The sequence below is a fragment of the Neoarius graeffei genome, chromosome 7 (genome assembly GCF_027579695.1).
Source record: "Neoarius graeffei isolate fNeoGra1 chromosome 7, fNeoGra1.pri, whole genome shotgun sequence".
Lineage (NCBI taxonomy): Eukaryota > Metazoa > Chordata > Actinopteri > Siluriformes > Ariidae > Neoarius > Neoarius graeffei.
In genome coordinates, this window is record NC_083575.1 from 55,324,765 (window position 1) to 55,350,019 (window position 25,255).

The following is a 25,255-nucleotide window of genomic DNA, read 5'->3' on the forward strand; positions in this document are numbered from 1 at the left end:
GGTGGAAAAGGGGCATGAGAGACCATTTAAAGGCCTTTGCAGGTGTTTTGAGTTAATTAGCTGATTAGAGTGCGGCACCAGGTGTCTTCAATATTGAACCTTTTCATAATATTCTAATTTTCTGAGATACTGAATTTGGGGTTTTCATTAGTTGTCAGTTTTAATCATCAAAGTTAAAAGAAAAAAAACACTTGAAATATATCAGTCTGTGTGTAGTGAATGAATATAATATACAAGTTTCACTTTTTGAATGGAATTACTGAAATAAATCAATTTTTTCATGATATTCTAATTATGACCAGCATCTGTATCTGTATTTACTTTCAATAATCTTCACACATTAAGCGAATGATAAAGGTAGAAAAGGAAAAATTATAAGTTATAAACATCTCATCTCATTATCTCTAGCCGCTTTATCCTGTTCTATAGGGTCACAGGCAAGCTGGAGCCTATCCCAGCTGACTACGGGCAAAAGGCGGGGTACACCCTGGACAAGTCGCCAGGTCATCACAGGGCTGATACATAGACACAGACAAACATTCACATTCACACCTACGGTCAATTTAGAGTCACCAGTTAACCTAACCTGCATGTCTTTGGACTGTGGGGGAAACCGGAGCACCCGGAGGAAACCCACGCGGACACGGGGAGAACATGCAAACTCCACACAGAAAGGCCCTCGCCGGCCACGGGGCTCGAACCCGGACCTTCTTACTGTGCGGCGACAGCGCTAACCACTACACCACCGTGCCGCCCCAGTTATAAACATACCTGAGAAATCCGCCATTTTGCACGTGAATTTCTTTCGGCAGCGACCAACTTGAGTCCAAAAACTCTCTTTTACGGCCAATCATTCACTTTAACTCCCGACAGAAGTTCTCATCTCATCTCATTATCTCTAGCCGCTTTATCCTTCTACAGGGTCGCAGGCAAGCTGGAGCCTATCCCAGCTGACTACGGGCAAAAGGCGGGGTACACCCTGGACAAGTTGCCAGGTCATCACAGGGCTGACACATAGACACAGACAACCATTCACACTCACATTCACACCTACGCTCAATTTAGAGTCACCAGTTAACCTAACCTGCATGTCTTTGGACTGTGGGGGAAACCGGAGCACCCGGAGGAAACCCACGCGGACACGGGGAGAACATGCAAACTCCGCACAGAAAGGCCCTCGCCGGCCCCGGGGCTCGACCCCAGGACCTTCTTGCTGTGAGGCGACAGCGCTAACCACTACACCACCGTGCCGCCCCCGACAGAAGTTAAAACCACAAATTTTTTCCAAGTACATACAAAAATCCGGGTCAAAAAAGACAGTAGAAAAGGTAAAAACAGAAATGGATTGCTTCGCATCGCCACTCAAACTCTTATGGTTGTCAAGGAATGTCAAGTTAGCTTGCCCACTATGGGCTTGTTGCTATGGGGAAAATTGACACGTGACCAGTGGCCTATTGGGGAAAACAAACACTACTACAAAGTATTGGCCAGGACTGGAACAATTTGCCAAGGGACCTACATTCAATTAAAAATTTGCATATTTTAAATAGAAAGTTAACGATTTCATTTTATAATGGTAATATTTCATTTATTTATATATATAAAATATATAGAGAGAGGGTTTTTTTTGTGTATTTGTGTTATTTGTGAAATTTTTTTTTTCTGTAATTATTGTGATGTTTTATAGACAGGACCTCATTGAAAATCACGCTATGTGACATGAGCTTCCTGAATAAATATTAAAATTAAAAATATGATTGAAAGCTCACAGTTGGGATCCCAGGCTTGCCCTGTGTTCAGTTCAACAACAGTGTCATAACTTCAATAACTTTTGAGCTGAACACGCTCAAAACGGAGATGACAGTGGACTTTAGGAGGAGCCCCCCCTCCTCCCGCCCATCACCATCACCAACAACACTGTGACTGCTGTTGAAACCTTCAGGTTTCTGGGCTCCACAATCTCCCGGGACCTGAAGTGGGAGACCGACACAGTCACCATCATCAAAAAGGCCCAGCAGAGGTTGCACTTTCTGCACCAGTTCAGGAAGCTCAACCTGTCTAAGGAGCTGCTGACACAATTCTACTCTGCCATCATTCAGTCTGTTCTTTGCTCTTTCATCACTGTTTGGTTTGGATCAGTCACTAAACAGGAGAAGAACAGACTGCAGCGGACAATAAGGTCTGCAGAGAAAATTATTGGTGTCAGCCTGCCCTCCATCCAAGACCTGCACCTGTCCAGAGTCAGGAAACGGGCAGGTAACATCTCTGCGGACCCATCACACCCTGGTCACAATCTGTTTAATCATCTCCCCTCTGGGAGATGCTACAGATCACTGTATGCAAAACCAACCAGACACAAGAACAGTTTTTTCCCTCAGGCTGTCTCTGTGATGAACAGCTAAAACCAGACTCAAATATCAGTAACATCAACTGTGAAATATCTGCACACTCATACTGTCATTCTGTGCACACTGGATATTTATATTTACTAAGTCATCCTTGCACTATGCACCATTTTGCACCAAAAGATTCTACATATACCTGGCAATAAAAGTGATTCTGATTCAATAGCTCATTTTTACCTCCACCAAGGAGGTTATGTTTTCGGTAGTGTTGGTTTGTCTGTTAGCAACATTACGGAAAAAGTTATGAACGGATTGCTCTGAAATTTTTTTCAGTGGTGTGACTGGGCACAAGTAACAATCCATTAAATTTTGGTGGTGATCCGGATCACCTTCTGGATCCCGGATTTTTTTTAAAGGATTCTTGGTGGAGGTCTGCGCTCTCCGAGTGCTTTTCTAGTCTCATCTCATCTCGTCTCATCTCATCTCATTATCTCTAGCCACTTTATCCTTCTACAGGGTCGCAGGCAAGCTGGAGCCTATCCCAGCTGACTACGGGCGAAAGGCGGGGTACACCCTGGACAAGTCGCCAGGTCATCACAGGGCTGACACATAGACACAGACAACCATTCACACTCACATTCACACCTACGGTCAATTTAGAGCAGGGCTTTGAACCGGTTCAAGGAACGAAAACGAAAACCGGGAACTTTTTCTATTTCACATGGAACAGAAACGAAACCAGAAACTTTATTATTTTTTATGTTCCGGAACAGAAACGCTTATTAAAAATAATGGTAACCGGTTAATACCGGTTTTTATTTCGTTCCTCAAAGTTTCCGTAGCCTACAAATAAAAAAGTCATTCTTCTCCTGCGCAAGTTTCTATGACCCGCTGGGGTTCACTTCCTGTGTGACGTTCGCTGACTGAATGGAGAGAGCGGGAAGGTGGACTACTATCACGTCTCCATTACTGAGTGTCTGAGCAAAGAAGAGCCTGAACGTTGCAACCTCCCTATTGGCTGTTTGTAAAAATGTATCAATTGTTGCCCTTCCCACGGGAATCATCGCGGGCTCGAGAGACGAGACCTGACGAGTTAGTTCATTGGGAGCAGAACAAAATGTCTGGACACAAATCGGGTTTTCAGAAAAGGAAAGAAAATAAACGGAGGGTCGAAAATACAAAAAAGGAGGCAGAAAATGCAAAACGAGTTTTAAGGTAGGACAAATGGTTACTTTTCTGAGGCAGCCCGCCGTGGCTGCCTGCAGCCTTATTTATTATAGCCCATTTAGTTAAAATAGTTGATATAAAATGTTTATAGTTATGTGATGGTTGTCCTGATTTAGACTGGTTTTTTTTTGGGGGGGGGGTTGCGCAATGTTGCACCCGGGTCCAGATTAGGGCAGAACCGGCCCTGGCTACATTTCAGGTGTAGTTTGTTTTATGTATGTATGTACTCATAGGCGGTTTTAAACGGGGGCCAGAGGGGGCCAGTGCCCCTGTAAAATTGCTCCTGGCCCCTGTTGTGGCCCCTGTGCTGAACAGATAATAAGATTTATTAATTTCGACGTGCGCTGGCTCGAAGATCGGAACTGACATGACGGAGTGTTCTACACGGACTCCTTAAAGCGCTACACACACACTGTTACCTGCAGCAGAAAGACCAGCAGCAGCGCGAATTGTAAACTTCGGACGTGAGTGATAACAGCTGTCACGTCCGAAGTTTTTTGATTGAAAAGCCATCAGATACAGTAGCGTTGACACGTTTCACTGAGCCATATAAAGAAGTATTTTTTGAGCTTTTTAGACTATGCAAAATAGCTGTGGCACTCCCAGTGAGCTCTGCCTCTTGTGAGCGGAGTTTCTCCACTTTGAAACTGGTGAAGACCTACCTCCGATCCACCATTAGTGAGGAGCGTTTAAGCAATCTTGGTGTGCTCAGCATTGAATCCAGAAGGTCCAAGGCTTTGAACCTTGATGCATTTGTAGACCGTTTCTCAAGGAGTCACAATCGCAGAATCTTGTTGTAGTGTTTCAGCCTGCTGTGAATGCTATAGGGTGATTCTGAGACCACGTATGTGAATTTATTTTTTCTTTCTATTTTTCCCCCCTGCTGTACATAAAGAAAGAGTGAGATGATGACAGTGTGATTTAGATAAAGATAGTGATTGTACATTCAAGTCTCATGCTGTGAAAAAGAAAATTCATGCTGTGAATTTAAAAAGTGTCATTGGACAGATTAAAGGTTCATTGTATGCAAACATAGAAATCTTATTTTACAAAAAAGAGAAACATGGTTTTAAGATTTATTGAGCACAATTTATTTTATGTTTAGGCTATTGAGACAGAATGTTTATCTCATTGTATTTATGCTCAATGTATTTTGTTTTGGTTTTAAATAAACTAAACAAAACATTTTGAACGCTTAAATATTGCCGTGTTTTTTCCTTATATGTGCCCCCCTGAAAAAACACTGGCCCCACCTCGGCCCCCCTAGTAATTTTGGTCTAGAACCGCCACTGGATGTACTTGCATAGATGTGTACTTGGTCTTCCAATATGGCGCCTAACAAAATCTCGCGGCGCGGTGACGTCATGCGGTAGCCCTCTATAGGGCCTGACTAGCCTTTGGTAACACACTAAACGAATTATCTTTCATTTTTGGCACTTTTTCTGTTTGTGTAGATGGGAAGACATACTGAGAATCCAAATCGCCAACATTTGAAATAATAATAATTGTTTTGAATTATTTCTTGTCTTATTTAATGAAGGTTGTAATAGAATTAGCCTACATTTGGCTTAAGCTGGATGAGACAGAGACATAATTCTATAGCCATTTGTTAAACAGCTGACAGGGAACGTAATTAACCGTTCTGGGAACTAAATTTTTTTGTTCTAACCGGTTCGGGAACGTTTATTTAATGGTGGAACCCAAAACCGGAAACGTTAAAATTCCGTTTCTGTTCGGAACGAACCAATAGGAAAAAAATTCTGGTTCAAAGCCCTGATTTAGAGTCACCAGTTAACCTAACCTGCATGTCTTTGGACTGTGGGGGAAACCGGAGCATGCAAACTCCACACATAAAGGCCCTCGTCAGCCACGGGGCTCGAACCCGGACCTTCTTGCTGTGAGGCGACAGCGCTAACCACTACACCACCGTGCCGCCCACTTTTCTAGTCTTAAAATAATATTTAATACGAAGTCTGTCTTTGTTAACTTGAAGTTGTTTTCTTTCAGGTAACAAAAACAGTTAAAGATGACTACTACTTCTTGGAGTGATCGACTTCAGAACTACTCTGAACTTCCTGCCAACATGGATGGCTCGTCGATGAAGAAGTACAGACGAGAGGCCTATCACAGGTAAGTAAATCTGAATTGGACTATCCTAGTTTATTGACAGCTCTAAATATCTTAAAGTGCAGAAATAGTGACCGGTTTTATGCTAATATGTAGACAAATCCTCTTTAGTAGTTGAGCTGAGCTATAATTGATTATAATTTATGGGAAAGTCTGTATTACATGCTCATCCAGTAAAAATGGACTTGGACTGAATGTGACCCTGCCATGGTAATGTTGTCCAGACAGGAAGGATGCCTTATTATAATTTTAGTTCAGACATTATTGGCAGTCAGACTTTGGTGGGAAACTTGAAGGACCTTTTTACAGCAATCCTAGTACTGTATTGCTTTTGAGACTCTTAATCAGATCATTGAGGTTCGTTGTTATTAAAACAGATTGTTAGGTTTTGGTCTGTCTGTAGCAAATGAGGTTGAATTGACAAAGTATGACCTCTGCTGCCTTAGAGATTCTGCCTCATGGATCGATCCGGGAGCAAACAGTCACTGACACAGACACGGCTGTTCAGAGATGTTTCTCAGTTCATTGTAGGACAAACATGAGTATATAATCACATTCAAGAGTGTGTTATAGCTATGTGATTGGATGATGATTTAATTGACGAAGTTAAGTTATCTATGTATAACAGGGTAATGTAAATGGGTGCTGAAGCATTACATCGCTGGTTTAGACTACACTACTTTATGAAAGAAAAGAGGCATTATGTACCATTATATCACCTGTCAGGATCATAGTCTTACGAAAAAAAAGAAAAACATTACTAGTCAGCATAGCCTTCATTAAGCAGAGCACAGAATGTGAGTGAAGATAAATCTCAAGGATTTAATGAACCAAAACAAGTAGCAATCAGAACAGCCTGTTCCAGTTTCAAGTATGCCAAACATGTATTTCTATCACAAATAAAATAACACTTTTTCTTTCTTGACCTTCAATCTTTGACATAATTAATTATAGTTTATATTAACACACAGGGCCCTGTGATGACCTGGCGACTTGTCCAGGGTGTACCCCGCCTTTCGCCCGTAGTCAGCTGGGATAGGCTCCAGCTTGCCTGCGACCCTGTAGAACAGGATAAAGCAGCTACAGATAATGAGATGAGATTAACACACAGTTTGTTGTTTCAACTAATTTAAGACTTTACCAGGTTTTTCTGTGTGTATTTCATTCCACGATTATCTCCTGAAATACACTAACCTGAATAAATTAATCCTTATGTTTAAAGCAGTTTTACAGAGATAAGTAAGAAATGACACTGTTATAGGAAATAATCTGTGCCAGGGTGGTGTGTTGGCACCCTAAAGCCAATTAATGCCCTACAATTGCAAAATCTGAAGTGTGTTATTCCTCTTATACCACAGCAATTTGCCACCGGTTACAGTCATTAATTTATTAGCAATCGAAACATCACAGTTTATAGTTACACTCTGTGTTATTGAACGTCAGCAAGACAAGTTAGTCCTTGTTGTTACTTATGCTATAGCAGTTATAAACAGTTGTTCCCTCACCAACCTCCCCCCCCCCCCCCCCCCCCCCCCATATTGAAGTTAATAGGAAATAAAACAAAGCTTGTCACGTTACAGAGAAACTGGAAAATGACCAGTCTTCTGTCTGGAAAACTTGCTTATGGTTACAAAATGCTGATACTCGAGATGCTTTCCTGAAATGTTAAATAAACATCCCCTACCGGAAAGCATCACCAAGTCAATCATTTTTTTTCTTTTCTCTTCATTAAATAATGTTTTATTTTTAAAATAATACATATGTTATTTCCCAGCTGGGAGGTCCGTATGGTGAAATACCATGACCGAGGTCTTGAAAGTACTGAGCGAGGCCCTCTGGGCCGAGGTCAGTATTCAAGGCCGAGGTCAGGGTATTTCACCATACGGACCGACCTTAAGCTGGTAAATAATATATTTATTTTTTTCTTTACCAAATTCTAACAGAAAACGAGAGCGCCTGAAAGGGAAAACCGAGCCGAGCCGCCATTTTGAATCCTCATTCACGGCTGTAATGCAAATTGCTTCCTCCTCGGTATACAAGTGCACTTCCATGGCAGGAAAAAAAAAACTACATTTTGCCACCTATGTAGTCCCCTATTTATACAAATAGGAGTCATTCAGGATTCAGCCATGTTTTTGCTCGGCGTTAGCAACAGTTAGAGGTTTTTAGCTTTCTCCTGAAATGTTTTCTTTTATTTCTTCTTCCTCAGGGTGGTAAAACTCGCTTTCGCTGTGAGCACTGTCGTTATCGCTATCCATGCTGTAAAATTAATGCTATTCTCCTGAGAAATGCAAAAATAAATGTTGACAAAAATTGCTACGATGTTTGTTGTTGTGAACAAACGAGTCGCCAGAGGTCCGTAACCAGGACGGACCTGCTCGCCAGCCAGTCAGAGCGCAAGATTTGATGGAAACCGGACTGCGAAAAAAATAATTATTATTAGTCTTGGAGTATGTGGCTTGTGTGCCATGCAAGTCTCTGTAATTATAGAAATGATGTATTAGAACTAGTTCATGAATATAAAGTACTGTCCGTGACATGCGGTTGTAGAAAATTAATGCACATAGCAAAATTATTGAATCCGACAATGTTGTGGAGAAATGAAAAATAATACAAGCTTGACAATACTGATGAAGATGAGTGCTTTTGCTTGTTTTTATCATTGGATGATCTGTTTCTTTGATGTGTGTGTGTGTGTGTGTGTGTGTGTGTGTGTGCATTGTTTGGTTTGCCTGATGTACAGTATGAAAGGAATAAATAAGCATTATCCTATTTTTGTTTGTCTTTTGTCATCAACTGTCAATCATTTGTTGTTGTTGGCTGACACATGAACACGTGCTTCACAGTAATGGATTTGCAGTGTCCTGGCAGTTTTCCCTGATTTTTAGCAGAATATAATAGAAACCCTTTAATACAGTCTGAGTCTGACATGGTTCTATGTGATTTGGGGGGGAGGGGGGAGCATTTCTGACGAGTGATTATGAGCAGCAGCAGAAACCTAAAGAACGGTCTCTTATTTAACCATGAAGAGCAAAATCAAAAGGCAGGTAAATGAGCTCAGTCGTTTGTTTGAATTTGTTCATTAATCAACATTCCAACACTGTTACTATGCAGTGGCAATTAGCCCATGTACATACTGTAGTAATGTGTAGTACGTTTATTCCTTTATTACAAAGCTTACCACGGGAACTGGCCCAATGTCATCCTGCTATGAGGTATGCATAAGTTTTGTCATTGACCTAAAGTATTGATTTTTGTAAGTGATGAATTCTCCACCCAAATCATCACCTTTTTCTAAACAGACTTCATCTTTACTCACCCGGCTCTGTGGTGTGACTTCCCTTAGGTGCCTGTAGGAAGACCACTTTTTGGTTTTATTGGAATTTCATATGTATGAGCCCTTTCCTTCATTTTTCACACTTTAATATATCATCTCCTGGCATTTCAGTGTCACGTTTGCTGTAAGGTGATTATTAAACCTCACGGATCTCATCAGATTATTTTCCTTTCTGTGTTGAACTGAGTGAATCACAGTGGACATGGGCATGTTAAATACCTTCTCCCTGGTTTGATTTTCAGTGTTATTCTTGTATGTTGGTAAGATGTAGTTAGGGATAGATCAGCTTAATGCACTGGATTTTATTTCCATTATTTATTTATTTATTTATTTATTTTTTAAATAATTTGTTTTTCGCCCACAGTTTGCATACGTAGATCCATCAAATTTAAAAATCTTGATAAAGCAAGTCACAAGGCATTTAGGGCACAGCTGCTGTTAGTGAGTCAAACTCCCTTTTCTAAATTAATCATAGTCTTCATCATATAGTGTACTGGAAATGCCTTGTAGAGGACATTGTTTATTCAGGTTAGCCTCATTGTAAGAGAAAATAAGCTGTAATTTTTTTTTCTCTTTCTAAATTTTGGATTAAAAAATGTATTGCATATTTCACCACCTTCATCAGGTATACACTTAAAGTTCATACCAGTTGTTTTTTCCCTTGTGTGATTTTATTATTATTTTTTTTTAAAAGACAACCTTGATTCAAAAAAAAAAGTTTGGACGCTGTGTAAATGAATATTGCTGGCATCAAATTAAAAATGAGCCGATATTGTTCAAAAAACAATAATATTTCAGTTTCAACATTTAATATGTTGTCTTTGTACTATTTTCAGTGAAATGTAGGGTTTTCATAATTTGCAAATCATTAATTCTGTTTTTATTTGTTTTATAGTGTCCCAACTTTTTTTTTTTGTAAAAGGGGTTGTATTACTACAGTTCTTTATAACCTACAACACAGGCTATGTATTAATTAATCACCATTAATTGAAATATTGTCATGTATAAAATTCCTCTCATGCAAGTTTTTCTTACATCTTTCAGGTAATGATTACTTTCTTCACGAATGAGCTAATGTTTGAGATTAAATTATATTATCTGTCAGCAATACATATTTTGTAACTAATGGTCTCGCCACAGTAATTTCTTCACATAAATTATTTGACGTGCAATGGATTATTTGTGAATGTGTGTTAAAGGCACCACAGGGCTACTGAAGAATTGGCTTCCTTTTATTTATAAATCATGTGAACAACCTGTGATTTGTTTTAAACACCAAACTTATTTTATTCTTTCCATTTTCAGGGTTTTTGTCAACAGAAGTTTGGCAATGGAGAAGATTAAATGCTTTGGCTTTGATATGGACTATACTCTAGCAGGCAAGTACCGTGCCTTTTTCTCACTTCAGCTATACATTGTAGTTTATATAAAACTGAGCTCTACCATGTTCACGCTTGCATTGCTATTTCAGTCAATACTTTTTCAATCCTGTGTAAGTATACATTTGGGGAAATGTTCTTTACATGCTCTTCAAGTGTGGTTCACTGTAATACTGTCTGAGTTCATACTGAACTTGTGCCTCTTAATCCGCTTGCCACACTTCAGAGTGAGGTACAGCACAAAGAGAGGATGTAATAAGTCCTTAAATTACTCTATATGTGTTTGCGTGAATTGCTATATTGATTTTGTATTATAGGTAAATTTTGTATTTTGAGAATATTTGTCAAAACGTACTCTGCTTTTATAATCTATTCAACATTATACAGGGTGTTTCAAAAATGTTTTGATATTATTTGAGATGTAAATATCCCAGAAACTACAGTCTAGGCAAATGAAACTGAACAGGCTTAATGTTGAGTAAGATAAGATTTATTCCTCAAAATTTGATTGAGAAATTCAAAGGTATGTGGACTCCATGAACGATTTCACAAATTTTCAATATGCGTGCCGCTTCAGACACACAGACAGCCTTCCCCTTTGTACAATAACACACAAAACATCTTTTCCAGTGAATGGCATTTCTATACCTAAAAAGATAAAAACATTAAACATAAAATTTTGACCTGTTTCCACGCATGCTGGTAGAATTTGAGGTCATTTGGACGAGAATTGGCAAAGTTATTAGATTGTGAAATGATGTATCAAATTTTTTGAAACTCCCTGTATATTCCCATCATTCTGAATCACCTTATCCGATGCAGAGAACCTCGGTGTGCATGTGTTTTAAGATTCAGTTCTAGACTTTGTGTTACAGAGATGATGCAAATATTTCCAGCAGTGCAGAGCTGGTTGTTAAAAACAGGCTTCTGTGAAACTGACTAGTTTAAAAAGGAAACATAAGGGTATACGAACAGACATGGATCTCAATCCTTTGGCAGTCTTTCTTGTTTTGGAGCTTATTGGAACATGTCTTATTCAATAGCAAAATCCTAGCACTAAAATATGAACAGTAATACAAATCCCACAGTCCATCTGTGCTAATAAAATGAACTGCTATTCTCTTCTCTATCTTTTCTGTCCTCTATGCCAGGGCTTTTCAAAGTGTGGGGTGCGCCTCCCCTGGGGGGCGCCAGAGTTCTTTGGGGGGGGGCGCAACGTGAGGAAACATATAAGCCAGAATAAGTTACTATTGCGGACATTTAGCGAACTTCAGCTAGCCTTTGCCAGAGACAAAATGGATCGATTTTTAGTACCTAAAGCTACAGTGAGTGAGGAGACAGAGTCTGGGCCAAGCAAAAAACCAGACCCTCCAGGATTTCGCGATGTTGCGATTCAACCAATCCCCACGATTTCAGGGCGGTGTTGCAGTTATATCCAATCACCGCAACCTTCCCGCAAATTTGACCAATCGTTGGCATCGTCTTGAGGTGACGTCGACAAACATGCGCACAGTGTTGCCAGATTGGGCGGTTTTAAGTGCATTTTGGCGGATTTTGAACATATTTTGGACTGGAAAACGTCAGCAGTATCTGGCAACACTGCATGTGTGAGTCAGTGTTTATATAGGCTTAAATTCTGTTACTGAAAGTGTGTTAGGTTTACAGTGAAGGACTGTGTGCACTTTATTTTTTTACTTAATACAATAAATTAATGGCTGCCAACATTTTTTGCCAAAATGGTATTTTATTTTCCATTGTTTAGGCAGCTTCAGCATCATACTGTGAGATTCTGTTCCAATTGTTTTTTTTCTTCTATGAAGCCTGAGCCATTTATTTTATTAGTTTATAATTATTGTTTAATTTAGTCTTCAGGAGAGACTGCCTGCACACAGTACTAGTATTAATAGTGTTTTTTCTTACATGAAAGCTGAGGCATTTATATTCTATTTTAAGGTAACTTCATGTTGTGCTGTGAGGTTTTATGCACTTCAACTTTTGAACCAACAGGTGCATTTGGATAAGTAAAGCCTATTTTTCTGCATTTTTGTAGTCCTGGTAATCTTTTATATTGGTAAAGTTGTTTATAGGACCATTTCTCAGTGTCTGTTTTTTTAATCAATAGTTTTTCAGTAATAACTTATCACTCAATTTTAATCACAAAAAGAGAAAATCACAACAATTTCTCGCAACTTTCACTTCCTCCCGCAATGTAATCACAACAAAAACCTAAAAAACACCGCAACCTTCATCGCAATTTTTTGGAAACCCCCCCCCACAACATCAGACATTTTAGCCCGCAACAATCACAAAAAAGGCCCGCGGAATCCTGGGGGGACTGAAAAAAGAAGGAAGTATGACCACGATTGGATTTTCATGGACTGGATCTGAAGATGCTCCACTGCCACAGTGTGTTGTCTGCCAAGAGGTGCTAGCTAACGATGCTATGAGATGTTTAAAATGTGTAAAACAAGATGTTTTAAAAAGAAAAGCACAGATGTTTAAAATGTGTAAAAAAAAAAAAAAGATGTTTTAAAAAGCACAGATGTTTAAAATATGTAAAAGAAAAAAATAATGTGTACAACATTTTTTTTTAAATACCAATGGAACATTAAGTATAGCAACAACAAAAATTGTGAGGGGGCGCTGTTGTTTATTTGCTCTCTGAGGGGGGGGCTGACTCCCCACACTTTGAAAACCCCTGCTCTATGCCATTTCTGTCCACTGTATTTATCACAAAAGCTAGCTTGTAATGTGTTTCGAAATGTTCTTTACACTATGTTCACAGTGTACAAGTCTCCAGAGTATGAATCTCTAGGATTTGATCTGACAGTGGAGAGGTTGGTTTCCATTGGTTATCCTCAAGAACTTCAAAATTTTGTTTATGACCCAACCTTTCCAACCAGGTAAACTACAAACTGATTTTCTGTGAGTATTAATAATACTTACAGACTACTACTATGCCTCTAATGTGTGTATGTATGTATGTGTATGGTTTTCTAAAATAATATCGCGCTACTGTTGAATATGTTTCTTTAGCAAAATCCATCTTTTGCTCTTTACAGAGGCCTGGTATTTGATACGCTATATGGCAATCTGTTGAAAGTAGATGCCTATGGCAACATTTTGGTATGTGTCCATGGATTTAACTTCAGGCGTGGGTGAGTAATGATTAACTAAAGAAGACTTGCATGTCTTTATTTATCTGTTCATATGTTCTGGGTTAAATATTGACCACCAGTCCAAATTACCAGTTTTCATGCTTCGTGCTGCTTTTTTGTTCCCCTATATTTTTTCTCAGTTCAGTTCGGTTGGTCGGGTTCAATGCCCGAACTGATGATCACATCATCAGTTTTTCTTTGGCTAATCAGACACAAGGTACACCACCACTCTTGCCGGAGCGGTTGAGGATTAGGTGCCTTGCTCAAGGGCACTTAAACCAATCCTGCTAGTCTAGGGAATCGAACCAGCAACCTATTGGTCCCAAAATTGTTTCTCTAACCATTAGGCCATGGCTTTCCCAAATGTTTTTTTCTAATATTGTTAATAAGCAGGGTTCCCGCTGGTGCTCGTCATTGACAAACATGATCTGAGTGACAAAGAGAAAATTACTAGCAGTTGTCACAGTGACTAATGTATTCGTCATCATTATCATAAGTCATTTTTTTTTCTAGAAATCCCCCCCACCCCGTTTGTCGAAATCCAACCCCAGTGAAGCGACGGCAGGAAGCCAGAGTGTAAACAATGAGCATATGCTTGTGACCAATAAAAACCAACTACACACAATGACCAAATGAGTGCCAAGCTTTTGACCAATCACAGTGCGTCTTAATCGGCCTGGTGTGGTGATGTAATTCTCTGCATGAACCAAACAATGGCGCAGTCTAAGCTGATGAAGGTTTTTTGGGCGAGCTTCTTCATGTACTGAAGATGATTTAAGGGCCAAGGCAGCCACAGGGGAGGCACACTCAGAGCCCCTACTGTCCCCGAGCACATCAGACAGTGTCAGTATTGCAGGGGTTGGTAAAAAAAAAAACACCAAAGTGAAAGTGCTGTCAGCTGGCAAGCGACTGAAGGGAACCATGTTTCAGGCGGCATGGCATGTTGAGTCCCTGTGGCTGACACATGATGAAAAATGCGGTGTCATTTCTGTGTTCGGATTGTAAATTGATGGGAAATTCAAATTCCTTCACTGTTGGTTGTCCCAATATTCTTCTTGACTCTGTTCAGTTGTCAATCACATTTTGTGTTGACATAAAGGCTAAAGGGAGTCCTAATACATCTTTTGAATAATTCCGTGCTAAAATAACCTTAACGAAGCTCAAACTAAAGAGGTTTATTTGAGCTTGATGGTGCATAGGGTGCCCAAAATCAAGTCTTTATTAGATGCTGGAGTGGAGCCCAAATTTTATATGGAAGGGAGAAGCCTAGCTGTATCTGTACATGTATTTGAATTGTGCCGGTTTGGTTGGTATATAAACCTTTTATTAAGTCCACTTTGATAAGTCAGTGACTAAGTGAAGGGGGGAAAAAAAGTGAAGAATACTTCTTTGAGTTGATTTTTTCAAGGGAAAAAGTGGAGAATATTTTTCAGAACCCAGGGGGAATGCTGAATAAGCCGGTAAAGCTATACGGCAGGCGGCACGGTGGTGTAGTGGTTAGCGCTGTCGCCTCACGGTCCGGGTTCGAGCCCTGTGGCCGGCGAGGGCCTTTCTGTTTGCATGTTCTCCCCGTGTCCGCGTGGGTTTCCTCCGGGTGCTCCGGTTTCCCCCACAGTCCAAAGACATGCAGGTTAGGTTAACTGGTGACTCTAAATTGAGCGTAGGTGTGAATGTGAGTGTGAATGGTTGTCTGTGTCTATGTGTCAGCCCTGTGATGACCTGGCGACTTGTCCAGGGTGTACCCCGCCTTTCGCCCGTAGTCAGCTGGGATAGACTCCAGCTTGCCTGCGACCCTGTAGAAGGATAAAGCAGCTAGAGATGATATGAGATGAGAAGCTATACGGCTTTTCAATTTCATAAAATTGGTGAAATTTAGTTCCCTCTGAAATTTGGTCACTGTGATACATGTTTATTTGTGCAATATCTTAAACAAAAAAGACCCAGACCATTCTTTGGCTGGGAAGTTATTTAATTTGAGGGGATTCCCTAGCAAATAATGTGCATGAAATTGCTCACTTTGTGCAGTCAAGCAGACAGAGGAAGTCCGTGTGCACATCGCATGCGCAAGTTTACCTGTTTCTTCTTTTTCTTTTGGGTTTTATGGCAGCTGGCATTCAGTGTTGCATTACTGCCATCTATACAGGTTTAGCTTGACCGTGCACTGACAGTTACATCATTCTGCCGCTAAATGAACAGCTGATCACACCGAGGTGCTCGCTGACCGCTGATATTTATTAGTTTGGTCCTGTGTTTCCTTTCCTTCGCAACATAACGTCTTTTCTTCTCACTTTCTGTTATTGTAGTTAGTCTTACATGTTTCATTCTCCTACTTGCGTCCTCCATTATTCTCTCCCGTTTTAAATTTGTATCCCACAATGCCTTGCGCGAACAGGAAAAGCCCACCACATGATGCATGATGTAGTATCTTGAACTGGGTCACGGTGAAGCAGGAAAAAATCGCTGAGAATTTCGGGCCACGCGGCTACAAATTCATTAATTGTTCTATTTAAAAAATAATAATAATAATAATAATAAAATAAAAAGCTAATAAAATTGGAAGTGTGTGATTTGAATTCAGTAGCTTTTGGTCCACTAAACTAAAATAATTGGGTGTCAGGGAAAAGTCTTTTTATGACCTACACTTGAAAAATCTGAAAGGCTGTCTATTTTTACGAAGAATTCCATTTTCAATAGGTTGCTGGTCTTCGTCATTAACCATTGTTCCAATAGCTGCATTATTCTTTAGTTATATAAAAATGGACAAGAAGATGGTGGAAAATACAGTTTAAATATTATGCATGGAAACATTTTGCTTAGCCAAATGTTGCGGTCCATTGGGCTGTTTTGTTGTACTTTGAATGGTGTGTTGGTTGAGGTGGTGTTCTAACATTTTTTCTGGCTTGCACTGGGTTGTGAAGGTTTCCGTCTGTGGTGGTGTTTGAATGAGTCATCAGAAGCCAGCTAATTTTGGTTATATATAATTTTATTTTGTTGTGAACATTTGATGCATGCCTAGTAATACTGCTTTTTTTTTCTTTCTCTTTGTCTCATATAGGCCAGAGATTAGAGAACTATATCCAAACAAGTTCATCCAGCGTGGCGATACGGAGCGCTTCTATATCCTTAATACACTGTTTAACCTCCCTGGTAAGTCATTCATACTGGTGTTTTGATACTAGTTGAAATATCATGGAATATTCTCATCTCATCTCATTATCTCTAGCCGCTTTATCCTGTTCTGCAGGGTCACAGGCAAGCTGGAGCCTATCCCAGCTGACTACAGGCGAAAGGCGGGGTACACCCTGGACAAGTCGCCAGGTCATCACAGGGCTGACACATAGACACAGACAACCATTCACACTCACATTCACACCTACGCTCAATTTAGAGTCACCAGTTAACCTAACCTGCATGTCTTTGGACTGTGGGGGAAACCGGAGCACCCGGAGGAAACCCACGGGGAGAACATGCAAACTCCACACAGAAAGGCCCTCGCCGGCCACTGGGCTCGAACCCGGACCTTCTTGCTGTGAAGCGACAGTGCTAACCACTACACCACCATGCCGCCCCATCATGGAATATTATTCTTGATAATGTTCATCTATAATTTTACATTAATGCTGATCACATGTATTATTCACTCAGTATAATGTGCCTTTTTTCTTTTTTTAAATTTCCTCTAGAGACCTACCTTTTTGCCTGCTTGGTTGATTTCTTCACCAGCTGCTCCAGATATACAAGGTTTGTTTATATCCATGATCAACCCTCTTTTGTTAGCTCTACCTTTCTGCAGAATTAACTTCCAGCTTCTACGTATCAAAGCTCTTCTACGCAGACGGGATGTCTGTATGGTGATTTAGGATTGGAACTGAATTCTGTCGGAATTCTCTACAAGCACAGTTGGGGATAAATAATTTCCTGTTTGGATGTTTATTTCGTACTGTTCGCCATATACAGTCTGTCATCTTTGGTCTTTTACTTGCTAGTGAAAATGTGTTTTTTGTCTTGTTCCCCAAAGCTGTGAGACTGGTTTTAAGGATGGCGATCTCTTCATGTCCTTCAAGAGCATGTTCCAGGATGTCAGAGATGCAGTTGACTGGGTCCATTTCAAGGCAAGAATTTATTTATTTTTTCTCAACAGAGACATTTATTTATGATCAGAGTTGCATTCCATATATAGCCACTGAAACAGCTGATAGTGTGTTGCTTTTGGCTGCTTTCTTAGGGTTCACTGAAAGAGAAGACTGTTGAAAACTTGCAGAAATATGTGGTAAAAGATGTAAGTAAGCACAACTTGCAGTTTAGGGAAATGCTTGCTGTTGGGCAATGCATTGGTTTATATTTGTTTTTTATGCTTCTTGTTCCCCTCAAGGCCAAGCTGCCTTTGCTTCTTAGTCGCATGAAGGAAGTTGCCAAAGTATTCCTGGCCACTAACAGTGACTACAAGTACACTGATGTAAGTGATTTAACATGTGTAATGAAAATGTTTATTAAAATGCTTACTTTTGAGTGTAAATATAGAGGCTATTACATGGTCACACAAAGATGTGAATTTTATCTTTGAGTGGTGAATATCAAGTGAAATATTTTCAAGACAATAAGATAAACTTGCACCACCGTGTACTATTCTTTTTATTATATGGACATGTCCACAAAAAAATGTATACGAGTGATTCCACGCTTATGGGTACTGAAATGGGGACATGAACTTATTCACCTAAAACCATTTCTTTTTTTACCATCAGGTCACAAAACATGTAATCTTTAATGAATGATATGTTAAAAGATAACTTTTTAATTTTCTGAGATGTAATAAAAACATATTTATATGCCAAAGTCAAGCCTATGAGTTCCAAAATGATGTCTGTTACATTACTTCTGTTACGATTGTCCATCTCGCGTCTGTTACAAATTAATTACAATCTAGCTATATACCATGTTAATCTTATTGAAAGAATGTGCATGTTTATTCTACTACACATGTTTATTAATTATATTTGCTAAAACATCACCTTCCTATGTTTCAAAAAGTAATTCTACATTGTTAAAATTGAGAATATATATGTCCACAACACTTCTGTTACGTTCTGACTTTGGCATATAAATATGTTTTTATTACATCTCAGAAAATTAAAATTATCTTTTAACATATCATTCATTAAAGATTACATGTTTTGTGACCTGATGGTAAAAAAAGAAATGGTTTTAGGTGAATTTTTAAAAATAAGTTCATGTCCCCATTTCAGTACCCATAAGCGTGGAATCATTCATGTATGTTATTTCCCAGCTGGGAGGTCCGTATGGTGAAATACTGTGACCGAGGTCTTGAAAGTACTGAGCGAGGCCCTCTGGGCCGAGGTCACGGTATTTCACCATACGGACCGACCTTAAGCTGGTAAATAATATATTTATTTTTTTCTTTACCAAATTCTAACAGAAAACGAGAGCGCCCGAAAAGGAAAACCGAGCCGAGCCGCCATTTTGAATCCTCATTCACGGCTGTAATGCAAATTGCTTCCTCCTCGGTATACAAGTGCACTTCCATGGCAGGAAAAAAACTACATTTTGTCGCCTATGTAGTCCCCTATTTATACAAATAGGAGTCATTCAGGATTCAGCCATGTTTTTGCTCGGTGTTAGCAAATTACAAGTTTTAGCTTTCTCCTGAAATGTTTTCTTTTATTTCTTCTTCCTCAGGGTAGTAAAACTCGCTTTCGCTGTGAGCACTGTCGTTATCGCTATCCATGCTGTAAAATTAATGCTATTCTCCTGAGAAATGCTGGCAAGAATTTATAAGATTTTTGATAATCTTATAAATAAAGATAAATGTTATAAAAAAATTTATTAAAAAAGATAAATGTTGACAAAAAATGCTACTATGTTTGTTGTTGTGAACGAGCGAGTCGCCAGAGGTCCGTAACTGGTGTCTGTACCATAGGATACAGATCCGCTCGCCAGCCAATCAGAGTGCAGGATTTGGACCGCGAAAAAAATAAATGCAAGTTAATCAGAATTTTAATTTTAAACCAGTTCACCATTTTGACAACGTGTATTAAGTCAGCGGGAAAACACTGGGAGTGACGTCATTGGAGTGAATTATCAGGAATGGTGTCACTTAGGTCAGTGATGTATTTCGTATGAAAAATGAGTTTTACAACACAAGAAGATAAACTTCATGTCTTTAAGCCAACATGTGATTTTCATTTTATTATATCGTATAGATGTATTCGCACACAAAAAGTACCCAAATTTATCAAAACAATAAGGTGATTTTCCTCACGAGTGAGGATATTGGAAAATGTGTTCCTCAATGTCCCGGATGTAGTTCGTATGGAAAAATGCAAGCTATGTATTTCCCAGTAAAACACTTGCCTACATAATAAATATCGCATGGTCACTGTGTGTACCTGTGTGAAAAGTGTTTGTGACCTAAAAAGAAATTTGACCTTTCTTCTCCCCCCCCCCCCCCCCCCCCCACATACATTTTCAGAAAATTATGACATACCTGTTTGACTTCCCACATGGTCCAAAAGTAAGTTGAAACTATTATCATCCCCTTGTAATGGTGCTATAGTTATACTTGGTATATGTGTCTAAATGAATTAGTATGCTCTTGAATTGTTCAATGCAAATGTAGGATCAAAATGTCAAATGTGTTTAGCCGTGTAGTCGCTTATTTTAGTTTCTTTTAAAAAAAAAACTTGCATAGAGGAAATGAAGCTTAGCTATGGTGGAACAGATGATTGAATTAAGATATAGCAAGGGACACAGTACATTATTTTTTTAAATAAAACATTAAGGTTCCTGGTCTTGAACAAGAGCAGGTCTGCAAATCCCCAGCCCACCCCTTTGTTCCTGTCTGGATACGTTTGACTCATTTACTTGATGATCCTTAATTTTAAATGGATTAGTTGAGCAGAAAGTCTTGGACCTGACTTGTTGCTTGTTATTTTCAGTTTGGGACACCTCATCGGCCTTGGCAATCCTACTTTGACCTCATTCTGGTTGATGCCAGGAAGCCTTTGTTTTTTGGAGAGGGCACAGTCCTGAGACAAGTTGATACAGTAAGATGGCCCACTGCTTCTTGTGTTTAGGAACATGTAGCAACCTCTCACTTTCTCAGCGTTGCATAATTTTCAACCACACCTTACCCAATGCTTTGCATTTATAGCTGTAATATCATTCTGATACATGAGATGTGCATAATCAGTTTTTATCCCCTGCTGGCTGAAAGGCCCGAAGAGGGATTATGTCGTGGCGATTTCCAGCCATCTGTCCGTCCCGGGAAGGGTACTCACCTTCTGAAATCAACTCCTCTCACAATTTTTGGAGGAATTTCACAAAACTTGGCAGGATTCTGTTATATGTCGGCAATACGCATATTTCAGTTTCGTTCAATTGGGCCACATTTTACCAGAGTTACAGCCCTTGATTAACAAAATTATACTTTGACAATTTCATGTTTTCCTTCTGAAATCAACTCCTCTCACAATTTTTGGAGGAATTTCACGAAACTTTACACGAGGCTTTATGTCGGTAGTACGCATATTGTTTTGTTCAATTCGGTTGCATTTTACCAGAGTTACAGCCCTTGATTAACAACCTTGTACTTTAACAATTTTCTGAAGGTGTGCTTGCCTTCTGACATCAACTCCTCTCACAATTTTTGGACAAATTTCTCGAAACTTGGCAAAAGGCCTTGTTGTATGACGGTAATACGCATATTGCGATTTAATTTCGTTTGTGAAAATTTTACCAGAGTTTTGACCCTTGATTAAATAACTTGTACTTTGACAATTTCATGAAGGTGTATGTTCTTCTGAAATCAACTCCTCTCCCAATTTGTGGATGAATTTCACCAAACTTGGCAAAAGGCTTTATTATATGAGGGTTATACGCATATTGAAATTGTTTGTTTAATTTGGGCAAATTTTTACCAGAGTTATGCCCTTGATTATTAACAAACTTGTACTTTCATGGAATTTGGCAAACAGTTTTTATCCCCCACTGGCCGAAAGGCCCGAAGGGGGATTATGTTGTGGTGCTGTCCGTCTGTCCCGGGAAGGGTACTCACCTTCTGAAATCAACTCCTCTCACAATTTTTGGAGGAATTTCATGAAACTTGACCAGATTCTTTGTTATATGTTGGTAATATGCATAGTGCAATTTCGTTCAACTCGGTCGCATTTTACCAGAGTTATGGCCTAGTTGCTATTGGGGGGATACTGTGCTCTTAGAGCACTCTTGTTGATCATAGTCACTCTTATTTCTTCTTACAGACCACTGGGAGGCTAAAGATTGGCACTTACACAGGGCCACTGCAGCATGGCATTGTGTACTCTGGTGGTAAGTAACACTGTGTCTGGGTCTAATATTCAAACAGTTAGTGAGATTAAATTAATGTTGGATTTTTTTTTTTGTGTGTGTGTGTATGCTGGGTCATATTTACATTGTTCCCTACAGGTTCCTCAGACATTGTGTGTGATCTAATGGGGGCAAAAGGGAAAGACATCTTGTACATTGGTGACCACATTTTTGGTGACATCCTCAAGTCTAAGAAGCGTCAGGGTTGGAGAACATTCCTTGTGATTCCTGAGTTGGCTCAAGAGCTGCATGTCTGGACGGACAAGAGTTGTAATTCTCACTTCACTTCTAAGTCTCAGAGAATTTATGATAATCTGTTCTTCAACCGAATTATCTTATTGTATACGGAGTCGTGTATATTAAACAAGTTGTGTTTTTATCCTGTTTGAAATAAGCATTATGCTAAAAAGTATGACGTTAAAGGAATGGGAATCCTTTGGAAACAGGTTGAAAAAAATCAGCAGGGCATGCTCTTTGTATCTGGTTACTGAGTTAGCTGGAATGGATTGATTTGTTACAAGTGAAGAATGGTGAGCTTTAGTGTTGATCGACGGTATTCTTCTGCTCTCTTTTCCAGCTCTTTTTGAGGAATTGCAGAATCTGGATATTTTCCTGGCAGAGCTTTACAAGTAGGTGTCTTTTTTTTTTTTTTTTTTTTTTTAAATTAAGACAAGGACATAAACTCTTCCATAAGTCTGATATCACTGCCATTTAGAAAGAAATGGACTTTTTTCTCTCTCTCTATTTTATGGGTAACAGCTTGCAGGCTCGATTAGATTAGATTAGATTAGATTAGATTAGATTAGATTAGATTAGATTAGATTAGATTAGATTAGATTAGATTAGATTAGATTAGATTAGATTAGATTAGATTAGATTAGATTAGATTAGATTAGATTAGATTAAACTTTATTGATCCCTTAGGAGGGTTCCCTCAGGGAAATTAAGATTCCAGCAGCATCATTACAGATAAACAGAGAAAAGAAATGGAGGAAAACTTCTAGATAAATTAAAATAAAGTAAGTATTTACATATACACATGTAAAAAGAATAATCGTCTTTGTCTGTTTGCTTCCATTTCTTTCCTTTCTCCTCTTCTCATCCCCAACTTTTTCTGCTTACAGGCATTTGGACAGCAGCAGTAATGAGAGACCCGACATTAGTTCGCTTCAGAGGCGGATTAAGGTCTTGAGCTGTAGTTATATATATTTTTGGAATATGGCTAGTTCAATTCCAGCAAATGTAAATGAAAATCGCGTATAAATCTTGTCTGATTTTCACAGAAAGTAACCCATGACATGGACATGTGCTATGGGATGATGGGTAGTCTGTTCCGTAGTGGCTCTCGGCAGACCCTGTTTGCTTCTCAAGTGATGCGCTATGCTGATCTGTATGCTGCCTCCTTCATTAACCTACTGTACTACCCCTTCAGCTACCTGTTCAGAGCTGCACACGTGCTGGTGAGTGTGGAACTTTGGTATCACGTTTCTCAGGGATTGGTATTGTCTTTGAAAACTCATATTGTAGAACTCTCTGCTGCCTGCAAGACGAATTGCAGTTGCAACAAAATCATTAACAATAACATTATATAAGCATTAGGGCCAATTAGCAAGTAACCGTCAGAGGTTCTTGCTTAAAAACCCAGTCTAATATGATAGGTTTAACCAGACCTAAATTAAATATTAAAGTATTAGGCACAGTGGTTGTTCAGAACTTGTATGCTCATTCAGCTGTAGTCAGTTTTTTTGCTTGTCAAAGAATTAGAGCAACGGATATTTTGAATCCATGTAAAGCTAAGTAAGTAACAGTAACAGCATTTCTGTAGCTATACAATGTGTTTTTAAACATGCACAACAAATGCTGTTCTAAACTGTATCAGATTCAGTATTTAAAAAGAAAAAAAAATACTACTACTAATAACATAATAGTAAGCATATCAGACGCTCGCTAGCTGTGCTGTGAAAATTTGTGCATGTAGAGACTCTACATTTCCGAGTCTGTCATTGCTTAAATCTTGAATGTTTTTTCTATCGTGAATACTAGCATTAAAAAGCTTCTCTGCTTTCTGAAGAAATTAATCTTGTTAAGATCTGTTCAGTATTTTGGGAGTAATGGCAGGTTGAAGTTGGGACATAAGAGTAAAAAAATTCTGCTTGCGGGATGTCGGGGAACCTGGTGGTGCTTTTTGAGTCACGGGTAAGTGGTCAGACTCTCTCTCTTCTGATCGGTTTCCGACCGGGTTACTCATGAATATCAATCAGAACTTTTATAGGGATGTTCTCTAGCCCTCACTGTTTTTGATCATCTCATCTCATTATCTCTAGCCGCTTTATCCTTCTACAGGGTCGCAGGCAAGCTGGAGCCTATCCCAGCTGACTACGGGCGAAAGGCGGGGTACACCCTGGACAAGTCGCCAGGTCATCACAGGGCTGACACATAGACACAGACAATCATTCACACTCACATTCACACCTACGGTCAATTTAGAGTCACCAGTTAACCTAACCTGCATGTCTTTGGACTGTGGGGGAAACCGGAGCACCCGGAGGAAACCCACGCAGACACGAGGAGAACATGCAAACTCCGCACAGAAAGGCCCTCGCCGGCCACGGGGCTCGAACCCGGACCTTCTTGCTGTGAGGTGACAGCGCTAACCACTACACCACCGTGCCGCCCTGTTTTTGATCATGTATTCAGCAAAAATTTCCGTCAGCTAGTTTTGATATGGTTCACAGGAGACTTTGAAGTGAGTGTTCATAGCTTTACCTACTTAATTTTTCAAATCAGACTGGTTCAGGTAAATAAATAATTAATTATTTTAGAATATACAGTAACTGTAGTTGTATTGAGGAAAAATATTGAGAGCTTAGTGGTCGGAATGAGTTTTTTTTTTTTTTTTTTAAACAGAAGTCAAAAACACGAGTGTCAATTTCAATTCAATTAATTGGAATAGTTTATTGGATGTAGCTCACACAGTGGTGTCCCCCCCCCCCCCCAAGATTCACCTTGAAAGCTGTGAATATTAATCAAAATAATCGTTTATATTCTTTCATATAAATACTAGTAGGCCCTGCTTAGAAATAAAAAGGCCTACAGAGCACAAAGAGGGTATTAGAAATATTGTTTTATTCAGAAGAACAACTTTATTCATCACATACTTGTGAAATTCCTCTCTGCATTTAACCCATCTGAAGCAGTGAACACACACGTGAGCAATGAGCACACACACATACCCAGAGCAGTGGGCAGCTATGCTAACAGCACCCGGGGAGCAGTTGGGAGTTCAGCGCCTTGCTCAAGGGCACCTCAGCCCAAGGC

The 25,255-nt window shown here is 39.5% G+C and overlaps 1 protein-coding gene across 5 annotated transcripts in view; it reads left to right on the forward strand.

Annotated features, from left to right (window-relative positions):
* Positions 1–25,255, forward strand: part of nt5c2a (5'-nucleotidase, cytosolic IIa) — a 40,990-nt gene that overhangs the window by 10,985 nt on the left and 4,750 nt on the right. For 4 of the 5 annotated variants that reach the window (XM_060926013.1, XM_060926012.1, XM_060926015.1 and 1 more), the window contains exons 2-18: positions 5,580–5,702; positions 8,876–8,914; positions 10,342–10,415; positions 13,201–13,318; positions 13,478–13,573; positions 16,629–16,720; positions 17,257–17,314; positions 17,592–17,685; positions 17,799–17,852; positions 17,946–18,029; positions 20,064–20,105; positions 20,530–20,637; positions 21,853–21,919; positions 22,037–22,207; positions 22,515–22,566; positions 23,062–23,122; positions 23,221–23,397. In XM_060926013.1, coding sequence (XP_060781996.1) covers positions 5,599–5,702; positions 8,876–8,914; positions 10,342–10,415; positions 13,201–13,318; positions 13,478–13,573; positions 16,629–16,720; positions 17,257–17,314; positions 17,592–17,685; positions 17,799–17,852; positions 17,946–18,029; positions 20,064–20,105; positions 20,530–20,637; positions 21,853–21,919; positions 22,037–22,207; positions 22,515–22,566; positions 23,062–23,122; positions 23,221–23,397 — 1,491 coding nt within the window. In that variant the 5' untranslated portion in view covers positions 5,580–5,598. The remainder of the gene's footprint in view (positions 1–5,579; positions 5,703–8,875; positions 8,915–10,341; positions 10,416–13,200; positions 13,319–13,477; positions 13,574–16,628; positions 16,721–17,256; positions 17,315–17,591; positions 17,686–17,798; positions 17,853–17,945; positions 18,030–20,063; positions 20,106–20,529; positions 20,638–21,852; positions 21,920–22,036; positions 22,208–22,514; positions 22,567–23,061; positions 23,123–23,220; positions 23,398–25,255) is intronic. The other variant, XM_060926016.1, reaches the window with a different exon arrangement.